The 11,531-nt window shown below is 32.3% G+C and overlaps 1 protein-coding gene across 1 annotated transcript; it reads right to left on the reverse strand.

Moving 5' to 3' along the window:
* Positions 1-342: 342 nt before the first annotated feature.
* Positions 343-5,858, reverse strand: LOC140886293 (potassium channel AKT1-like). The gene is made up of 11 exons (XM_073292821.1): positions 5,520-5,858; positions 4,395-4,760; positions 4,229-4,286; positions 3,817-4,143; positions 3,489-3,734; positions 3,311-3,409; positions 3,119-3,151; positions 2,859-3,044; positions 2,540-2,734; positions 2,391-2,466; positions 343-1,403 (listed from the first exon to the last, which is right to left on the reverse strand). Exons 1-11 carry the CDS (start codon positions 5,741-5,743, stop codon positions 529-531), a joined length of 2,685 nt encoding a protein of 894 aa, XP_073148922.1. The 5' UTR covers positions 5,744-5,858; the 3' UTR covers positions 343-528.
* Positions 5,859-11,531: the final 5,673 nt, after the last annotated feature.

The raw sequence follows: 11,531 nt of genomic DNA on the forward strand, positions 1-11,531 counted from the left end.
ATATTTAGGACGAAATTTGGAACCTAAAACATTTAGGACTGAACCGGCAACTTTTTAAAACATTTGGGACCAAACCGAGAACATAAAAACATTTAGGACTCAACCAAGAATTTTTGAAAAACATTTCGGACTAAACCGGGAACATTCAAAAATTTAAAACTGAATCGAAAATATGTCCAAACATTTAAGACTGAACCGGGATTTTCCCCGCCAATTCTACCGAATTGCCCCATACGATGGATTTAAATTTGAGGGGTGTGATTTTATGTTGAGGTTCATTTACAATTTGTCTCCAAGAAGTCAAAAATAACTAATTAAGATTTGAAATATATTGTTGAACGGATTTCGTCAAGTATAATTTATTATTGTGATTATGAATTTGAAATACTTCTCTTCATAACCATCGCCTAAAGATTACATGCTCTAAACAGAGGTACTGAATTTACACAGCCAGTTAAAAGAACTTAAAGCAGAAAAGAATACAAAAATTTTAACACTATTAAGTGACTCCTTCGGAGTCATCATTCATTACTCTGGCACATGATCCAATTTTCCACCACTCTCGAAAACTATATGATCCCCATCTCTTATCAGCTCTATATCTTCGATGGCCGCCCCATCTTGGGTCGAAACCTTCGACGGGGAAAACCCATACTTTTTCGCGCAAATTTCGATCAGTTCTTGGAAGCTCTGTGGCAGCAGCACCAGCTTACCCGAAAAATCTCCTTTTTCGGGGCAACTGATGGTCACCCTGGCCGAGTAGGCTACGGTAGTCACGGTATTTGCCGCATTCTCTGCAGATGGAAGCAAGTTGTTCCCTCCAGCTTGTGCTGCTGACATGATCCCGAATAAAGAATTGTAGAAATTATTCATCCTTCGTCTGGGACGAGAGCTGCCCCATGATCCGCCCAGTCCTGGAGACATGCCATCCTGATTCGTTGGCAGCATAGTTGGCTCGCTTTTATGTCTTCCAAGAAAACGAACCCCATGACGGCCTTCTGGAACCGAGTCGGTTGACTTGTCTTTAGATGATCTATGGGATTCAAAAAGTTGTTTTATATCATCATGGCCTTGTTGATCCGCCAGATCACGCGGTGACCACCCGTTATTGTCCTGTTTATCGATGTCTGCACCATGTTCGAGCAGAAATTTGACTATTTCAATGTTGCCTTCGCCAACAGAAACATGGAGAGCCGTGTTTCCATTACTCGCCGGTCTAGTCACGTCCCCGCCACGACGAATGATTTCCTTGATCAAGTCTAAATTATTTTGTTCGGCAGCTAAACATGAAAATAGACCTATGTCACCGGTTAATAGTTTAGCACCATTATCTGAGAGTAGCTTAATAACCGGTTTGTGCACGCCGACCATTGCTTCCCATAGCGGCACACTTCCGTCGGAATCTGCAAACGAGATACTACGACGTCTCAATCAAAAACCCATCTACATAGTAAAATAGCACGAAAAGTCACAAGTGAGACATGTTCAACAAATAAGTTAATGCGTCCTTTGAAGTGTGGGGTCAAATGATCTACAATTATGATACCATAGTTGTATATTTCTGCAAATTGATTAAAAAAAAGATCGTGTCCATTTAAGGTAAAGTCGACAATAACAAAACTAATGCTATTATTCGACAAAATGACATATGATAAATACTTAATCACAAAGTCGACTAGAAAAGTCAGCTTATTTGAAGCCAAATGGAAAATTAATTGTGTTTGACTATTCACTCCAACCATATATTAAAGAAAAATTGAAATTATTGGTGTACTTGTAGACGTATGTGTTAATAGAATAAGGCAGTTCATTATCATATGCAGATATCCGCCGACATATATTCACCACATTAAGTCAGCTGATAATAACTCCGATCACGACATGTGGATAAGTATCGAAAGGTCAACCCAGAGATTTTAGGGAAACATAAATAACAAAATTAAGTATGAAACCATTGGTAAGTAAACTATTGCCCAATGTAGTATAATAAAAACGAAAACAGACTATCTGGACTACGCATAAACAAAGGGGAGGTTCGTTTTATCGAAATCCTAAAGTATGTGTTCGAATGATGTTCCTCAGAGAAGGTCAACCATATGATCGATTACGTCTAAAAGTAGTGAAATTTAGTTCGATGTTAAATGAACCAAACAAATAATCATGCACCAATTGCAGGATAACTCGTAAAAGATCAGTAAGCGAAATGATTTCGATATTAACTGGATTAACAATTTGACTAACAATGGTTTACTTCTAATTCTCGCAGTAGGTGGCCTCAAATTAGCTACATGATACTCAAGAACGATAAGCTCCACATACACATGTTTTAATATATCTTGTAGGAGTAAGAAATTAAAGCTTAATCATTAAAAAAAACTTTGACAAATTACCTCTACAATTGGGATCGGCCCCAAAGTCAAGCAAAAGAAGCACACAGTTTTCATTTCCTGCTGACGCTGCTATGTGCTGAATAAATATACAATGAACATAATTAAGTAAATGTTCTACAAGTCTTTAAGAAATGTAAGCTCATACTCACAAGTGCTGTTCTTCCATTATTATCGGATTCATTCGGATCTAGACCTCTCTTTAACAAGTGATGCAGCAGCAAGTCGTCTCCTCTGAGTGCAGCAAAACATAGAGTGAGAGGTAGGTCCATTCTTCCCCGAGCGAGCATGTTCTCGGTCTCTAACAAAACCCCCTCCATCATGGGGTCCTTAAGTTCCTTCAAATGCTGATAAAAGAGAAAAAATCAAATCCCATTGTGATTTTTTAACATAAGAAATTAATTTTCTTGGTTTAATCTAAAGCCACAACATTTCCAAAAAAAAAAAAAAGATGTAAAATTCATCGTAAACCTGTAGAAGATTGTTCATAATTATGGTCCCATCTCCAACATTGGCTTGAATAATGTTTAAAAATGTGGTACGATTTAATCGCAATAGCTGGCTCAATCTTTTGGTTCGCACTGTGAAGAGTTGAGGCCTATAACAGAGTACACCAATCTCTCCGCAAAGCTCGCCATTTTTTGCCTCCCCAAAAGCCTGCAATAATTTGCTTCAATTTTAATATGGTTTTTTTTTTAATGTAAGAACATAGACATCTTGATTTAACGAACCGATTCAACTCCGTTTTTCTGAACCAGTAGATCCTGCAAAACGATCGATAGGAAATAAAAAAAAATGCATTAAAAAGTAGGATCAAGAAGATAGCCCAAAGCGGCTTTTGTTAGCCACAGCCATTCAATCTTTTTTTTTTAATCTTGATTTCAAGAAAATGTGAGAAAAGGAAAAGCAACACAAAACTTTACCACTGCCCCTGTGACCAGAATATAAAAGTCGGTAGGAGCTTCATTCTGCAGGATTACGTCCTCTTTGGGAGGGAAATATTCGGCTTTCATCTCAGAGACCTTTAGTTCAAAGAATTATAAGGACTGGTATTGAGAAACATAAGAATGCAAAAAGGAAATCTGAGTTATGGAAAATCACCAGCTGGAAGAGTAGATCATTGGACACTCCACGAAACAAGTATACCTTGTCTACTAAAGAGTAGAATAAGAAATGGGAAATACTTGACCGAATCGCCTTTGGGAGCGAGTCGAGAGTCTCTTGCTGCTGCAGGCCCTCCGAGTCAGTTCGGAACTTTAAGCACAAATGTGAAAGCATCTGATCCTGGAGGCGAACCGGCAGTTGATTCCTTTGCGCGAAACTCGAGGCAGCTTGAATGGTATCTCTCTACTTAAACAAACCAGGTTATCAAAGAACCATACCACATTAAGTGTGCATGTAAGAAACTAGAGTGGCAAAATTTACTTACAAATTGTCGAGTCTTACTAGTCCCATGGACAACCAAATTTGTCATGTTACCGATCAAATATGCTGTAAGTCCCAAGTTAAAAAGCATGTAGAAAATGTCGAATATCATCTCCCTTATATTTTCGGCGTGCAAATCTCCATAACCGACAGTAGTAAGAGTCGTAATGGACCAGTATATGGAAGTGACATAACGAATCCACAGGCTTTCTTGAAGGAAATTTTCCATTGCTGCTCCAATCCATGTTTTTTTAGGATCATGGTGACGTGCGTAATGAGCGGCTAGTAGATAATAGAAACAACCAGCAGAATGAACAGCGAAAAGAGTAACCTACACCAAGAAATGTTAAAAGTTTGATGATAGGAACCTCCATTTATTTCGATCAGAATTTACAAATGAATCTTATTGTGCTTACACATATAAGCTTCGCGCACCGAACCCAAAAGTAGTTGAAATGTCTATCCTTCTCCAATCTGTTTAGACAAGAAAACTAAAAAGCTACACACACAAAAAAAAACAAAACAAAAAAGACACCACGACGATCACTAATTCTTCAAAATAAAGCATAAATATTCTTTTACCGTTTAAACAAGGCACCAACTCTTCTGAGACGCCAGAGTCGAAGCATGTTGAATAAACCATATGCCCGTAGAGGTTTTGGGGAGATTTTTTGAGCAAGTTCAGAAGGGATTGTAGAAATGACATCCAAAACCAACCAAGAAGTCGAGTACTTCCAAGCAATCTGTTTCCGGTCATCAACTAGGAGATACGTAGCTTTATCAAGGTAAGCTACAAAGAATGTAAGCACGATGTCTATCGCAAAGAATCCATTAACAACGTTATCAATGATGGAGAGCGGTGCACGTGGTCTGTCAAGAAAGCCGAATTCAAATGGAGACACCCAAGCAGTGTACACAACCAGAATAACCAGATAGGTCTCCCATGCTCTGCAAAACAATTAAAAACAATAAGGCCAATTTTTCAGGAAAAAAATAGGAGTGGAGGAATTTCATCATAAAGCACATTTTGAAATGGGAATATAGTACAAAAAGATTATCAGAATAGGGCCAAACCAGAGTTGCTCCCTCTTTTACCATCATTCATTATGGAGAAAAGTGAATTGAATAAAAGAATACGATTGGTGGAATATTCGTTAATGGGGTGCAGTAAAATCTAGCAAGATTCACGAAGAAGTCAAACGAGAAAATGGCAATATATTCAAACATAGAGAAACTTTTAGAGTTCTTTTTTCCGGGAGATTACTAATTGCATCCGCATGAATTAGGTGAAAAAGCTAACTTTTAACGATGTAACACACCACCTACATCTGCCAAAACAGCCTAACTTCAAGAATATTCAACCACTGTCATTGATCAAGAGAGAAAAACGAGATTGTCACGTTTCAAATCGAATACCAGACCAATAAAACTAAACACAATACAAGAATCACAAAATAAAAATACTAAAAAAAAAAACCCATTCAAACGAAGAAAAGAAAAACAAGAATTGCATCGGCCGCAGTGTCGAGAAAAGGCACAAACCGAACAAAAGAACACATCAAAACTCACAAAAAAAAAAAAACAAAACTTTAAAAAAAACAAAATCTCCATCGCATGAGAGATCACAGTCTCAAAAAACACACCGTGTATCTCTCAATAAAAGTGGCATAAAACAAAAAGGGTTCTCGAAAAAGACAAAGAAGAAACCTGTAACGGCGATCATATGGCGAAAGGATGAAAGAACGAAGCTTTACTCTACGATTGCTTCTGGCGCCAAGAGAAGGAAGAATCCCAGTTGAAAGACTGTAGTGGCTTCCTTCTCTCGACAACTGTTCGATCTCTTGTAACTCAGAACCGCCGCCGCCGCCGCACATTGAGACCCGAAACAACCCTCCTGCCGCCCGTCCCCTGTTGTCATACACTTCCCCCATGAATCTAGGGTGCTTCAGCTGTAAAACTTTGGATTGTATATAAATTTATATAGATGCAAGCGGGGGTAACGAGGGGTCCCAGAAAAATATTGTGAATGCTAAATCTTTGGCTCGTTGTGTCCCCACCGAACAAAGTCTTCGTTTGACACCCCACACTGCTCGTGTGCCAATGTGACACACGACCACTTTGGAATTCTTTTTTATTCTTTTTTTGTTCTTCTTATTATTATTATTATTTTATTTTTGGGTTCTTATTATTATTATTATAATTATTATTATTATATTGAAAATATGACAAAATTAGTCCCCAAGTTTGGCTTCTTCTCCTTGTCCCCGACGTGTAATAAATTAATAATAATGGTTCGGTTTTTTATAAACAAAAATTTCAATCAAATCATTAATAATTAAAATCAACTTGGATTGGTTTTAGATTAACGATTTTCTAACTTTGATTTTTTTTCCCAAAAACGAAAATTTGATTATATCTAAATATTCTAATTTAAGATATTATAGACAGGAAAATATCGATATACATAATAAAATAAAATCATTTAACAGTGTAATATATAATAGAAATATCACAAATTTTGCATTAAAAAATATAATTTTTTTTGAACTAGGAGCCTATAAAAGATTATTATAATTAAATCTTGAACTCTAAATTTTGTCTCAAACCTAATATTTTGGTATGAGTTGCATGTCATCCATTTTCTTTTTTAAAAAAATACTAACTTTGTAAATTCATTTTATGATTAAAATATAAAAATTAGAATTTAAAAATTTGTGAATTACAGCCTAAATTAACTGGCATATATTTTTTCCCCCCATAAAATGGGTCAGCTTTAATGATTATAAGCCAAAAAAATTATGAAAGAAACGTTCATAATCAATTTCAGATGACGTATTCAAGGGTGAAGCCATGAAAGAAAGATTAATGTTGGACTCACTAATCTAGTAAAAAAGTTAAAATAATGTAAAATAAATATTTTTAAAATTTAAATATAATAAAGAAACTACTTTATGATCAAGGAACGTATGTAAAATATTTATCGGTAATTACAATATTAGTATATTACATATTGACATAAAAAAATAACTACAAAAGGTGATGTTTCAAGTGAACTGACTCAAAAAAATCTTTGTAATTGTGAAAAATATAAGTTCCCACATATATAATATATTATGTTTTGCCCTTCAATTGATATTTTTAAAACATACTCAGGAAAAATACGAGGTTTTAAATGATAGACTGATAAAACACAATATATAAAAATTCACACACGTACCAATCAAAATATACCTCATTAAACCAATTTTTTTTTTGTTTGTTTGTATACTTTTAAAAAAAATCCTAACCGCAGTTTGGTTTGGTTTTTTGATCTGGTTTGGTTTGATTTCTGCTCATCCCTAACCGTACCCTACCGTAAATATAAATTATAATTGACATCGGAAGATGTTTACGTGGAATAAAAAAGAAACTGAGAAAAATAAGTAAAATGCCCATAAAAGTTACAAAATCGATCTCTTTTAAGTTCGAAATATTTTTCCTTTTCATCTTGAAAATAGATAAAGTTTTATTTTTATTGTATTAATTAACTTGTATTTTTTTTGTTTTGTGTTGTTTTGATTTTTTTATTTATTTATCGCAAACCACTTGAAGGGACACAAATTACTAAATTATCATTGGATTATGCTTGTGTGATGTGGTAGTTGTTATTATAAAAACTAAATATTAATTAACATCAATAATAGTTATATTATCCAAATCAAAATATATCCCAAATGATAGAGCTCAAATATTTGCACGTGTTTGTTGGGTCGCCGAACATGCATGCCAAACGCCTTTGCGGATTATTTTTATACCCCCAAATGATATAACATGATTTTGAATTCGAGGAAGAATTATTCCTTGGATCGATAAGTCTAGCTATTTGCTTGTTGATTATTTTTATTAGCATTATCCTTGCTTTAATATTTCATGTATTATAGTCACAATCACTATTACTAAAATCGGCATTTGGAGTCTAAATTCTTCGTCTACATCAGATCATTTAGGGATCAATGGGTCAACAATCCTTATCGACCTTCGCACCTAGTTAGTGTTTGAGAGAGCTTCTACGAAGCATTTATCAGTTTTTCTTTCACAAAATTTCAAATTTTTATGAATAAAAAGTTGAAAAGTGTTTTTTATAAACTCTTCCACACACTACCCCAGGCCCGGACATGACATGAGGCGAGTGAGTCCACCGCCTCAGGCCCAGGTTCAAAAGAGGGCCCCCAAAAAATCATAAACTATTATTAGTATTGTATGTGTGCCATAAATTTTTTTAAAATTAAATGTCATGATTTTTCCAAAAAAAAATATATAGTATTACTGTATCTTTGTTCTATTCATCAATCATTTTTCTCTCCAAATCTGAAGTTACAATCATATCGAATGATAATTAATGGAGGACGACTCTAGGGTTTCAAAACTTTCACCCACTCTATTTCATTATTGATTCTTGGATTTCATAGACTTATATGTTATTTTTATTTTTTATAATTTTTCTGATGTTTTTTAGGAATGTTTGTGATATTTTTTTTATTCGTGAGCATGATTAGGTATAATGTAAAAAATTTCTTTAATTGGTGCATTAATTTTCTTGAGTTTCGTATATTGTCAAATAATTAATGTTTTTGTAATATATATATATATATATAATAATTGATGTTTTTTGCAGATAAAATAACAAAATATTATTTAAGTGATTATTTATAACATTTTAGTTTATTATTTAATGACATTATAAAGTTTTTGAATATTAAATGTTTTTTTATAATTAAGTCTATAGTATATATTTTGTATAATTAGTTTTCAAAAACGATCTCTTAAATAATTTTAAAAAGTTGAAAAAATCATTTGTAAATTTGACTTATGCCCTAAAAATCATAAGTACGACACTGCACTACCCTATTGAACTCAATAGATGAAGTAGAACGATTGTAGAAGTTAAGAGTAGATATTCAGGCTTGGCATCTGAATGGTCGAGTGTAAGTCGGTTGGAGTTTGTCATCTCAATTGATCGAGTGTGCTAGGAATCTCAGTTTGAGAGTATGACATAATTTTTTTTTTTTTTTTGACGGTGAGTGTGACATAAATTTAGATGAGAAGAGCGTCTCGTTTTTATTGATAAGATAAGAAAAAAGTTAATTTTTTCATGGTTTGACAAGTTGTTGATGAACGAGTGGTGTTGACTTTTTGTGGAAAGCATGAGTTTGTTTTGTTTAGTGAAATTATTGAAGAGACTAGGGGTTATTTTATATATTGGCGATGGGGAATTTGTTGCCATTTTTCGTGTAAATCACAATAGTCCAATGTAATTGACTCGAACACCGATAAAATGTTGGCAGGAAAATTAAACTTGTCAGTTGTCATCATTTGTTACTGCACTCATCAACTTTATAAACTCGTTCCGGGGTTGGTTTATGCTATATCGGAAGTGTTTTTCCTCCTATTTTAATATCAATAGATCACGTGAGATCCTTATATTTTTATGAAAATTGACATAAGTGTTGATAATTCAATGGTTAATATTTGACCATATTATGAGAGGAGAAGTACTCCAGGTATAGCATAGAATAATCTCTCGCTCCGTAAAAACAACTTGATATTATTATATTCTTTCTTTTGGAAAGTCATAAGGAAGGAAAAAAAGTAAACAAATCATTTAATTTAGCTATTAATATTTATAAATGTCGGTCGCATACCTGATAATTTAACTGTCAAAAGGTCAACTTTTGAATTTTATAATTTAGATTCATCTCATATTTTGAATTTTATAATTTAGATTCATCTCATATATATTATTTTTAGTAGATAGGCAATAAAATTTTTCAAAATTAATAAAGGCTGAAGTGGTGATACTGATAAGTTATTACCATACAATCGAAAAGCCAAATGGCCTTCCGAATGCTAAGTGGGGCAGATTGTGTTTTGTAAAAGCAAATATTGATTAATATATAATCTAAGAGTAAATACCAAATAGAGAACCTAGCTATAAACTAAACAAAAAAAATTTATTTGATTCTATTAAATTTTTATTTCTAGTAAAAATATACATAAAATTTTATATTCTGATATAATAGTGGAAAATATTTCTCTAACTTAAAAAATAAGAAGCAAAAGCTCGGAGGAATGTTTAAAAAAATACATCGGAAAAGAAATTTTAAATGGAAGTTTTTTTCTTTCTTAGTTATGTATCAAATCCGATATCTCGTCTAAACTAATTAGTCCATTTTCACGTGTTTGTAATCGGGCAACAAATAGAGTCATAATCCCTTCACAAAGAAAATTAATTATATGCATCCGTGATACGATTTGATGATCTTTGTCCTTCTTATAAACGATTGTCCCGTTAAAAAAAAAAATAAATAAATTACGATTGTCATTTTCATATGGATACAGTAATTCAAAATTAACTAAGGAAAACAAAATTTGACTTTAAAAGGTTAGAAATCCATAGTAACATTTTATATAGACAAAAAAATTGCATCAAATCAAATAATTCATTGTGGGAACATATATTTATTTCGACTCCAAATATTGTTTCTCCCACTCCATTTGTATTATTTAATTTTTCAGACTTACAAATTTGCTCCCACTTAGTTACCATCATAATTATAATGGTCATTAACTTTTTAATATAGTATATATTTTACATGGGAAAAAATCACCGCTTCCAAATTTAGAGATTATCTATTTATTAGATCAAACAATTAAATTGATTATTTCAATTAAAATTAAATTTTTCGTATACTCGCATGCTAATATTTTTTAGAATTAATCCAATTTAAAATTTTAAATTCTGAATTAGTCCAATTTATGAGCAAAAAATATATTTATTTTTAAAAATTTTCTTTGGAACGTTTTTTCTCATTTAAATTGATTTTTAATTTAAAATTTATATCTTGATAGGTATATGAGTGGATTATTGTAATATTATTACAATAAATATTTTCACATATTACTTTACGAATATAAAATAAAGTTTCGGTAAACAAGAACTTCAAAATCTTGGATTGTGTATTTTTTTATTTTTTATTTGAAGAGATGGATGTTGTACTTTAAAAAAATAAAGAAAATAATACGCAGAAAGAGATGTGAAAATTTGAAATGGTATGATTGAAATCTTGTAAAAAGAATAGGAAAGTTATTTAATGACATTTTAGTCAAATAAAAAATGAGTAAGTGAGGGTAAATTTGTAAGTAATTCTTTTATCTAATTTCCGTCCCAATAAGAATCTTTGTGATCCCGAATGTGCGGGATCCCGTCGAATAGGGAAAAAATGTCACGATATTTTTTTTCATGTTCAAAATTTTGTCCAAAAATATTGTTTTATTGTATTTTTAAAAATACTATTTAGAAATTTATATGTATAAAGAGAAAATAAATATTCAATTATAAATATATAATATTAAAATATTAGTGATAATGCTTCAAGATTTAAAAAAAAAACATTGTTACTATTTTTTAAAATATATTTTTTTAAAAAAAACTATTTACAAATTTATAATTCTAAATTAGAACAAAACCTTCAACTAGAAACTAGGGGTGTTCATTCGGTCCAAACCGAACCGAAATTTCGGTTAACCGAACCGAAATTTACCGAAAATTCGAACCGAAAATCGAACCGATTTAACGGTTCGATTCGGTTAAAAACCGAAATTTTTTTCAGTTTTTCGATTCGGTTTTCGGTTTAACCGAATTTATATATATTTTAATTATTTATTTATTTTATATTTATT

The sequence above is a fragment of the Henckelia pumila genome, chromosome 3 (assembly GCF_033568475.1).
Source record: "Henckelia pumila isolate YLH828 chromosome 3, ASM3356847v2, whole genome shotgun sequence".
Taxonomy (NCBI): domain Eukaryota; kingdom Viridiplantae; phylum Streptophyta; class Magnoliopsida; order Lamiales; family Gesneriaceae; genus Henckelia; species Henckelia pumila.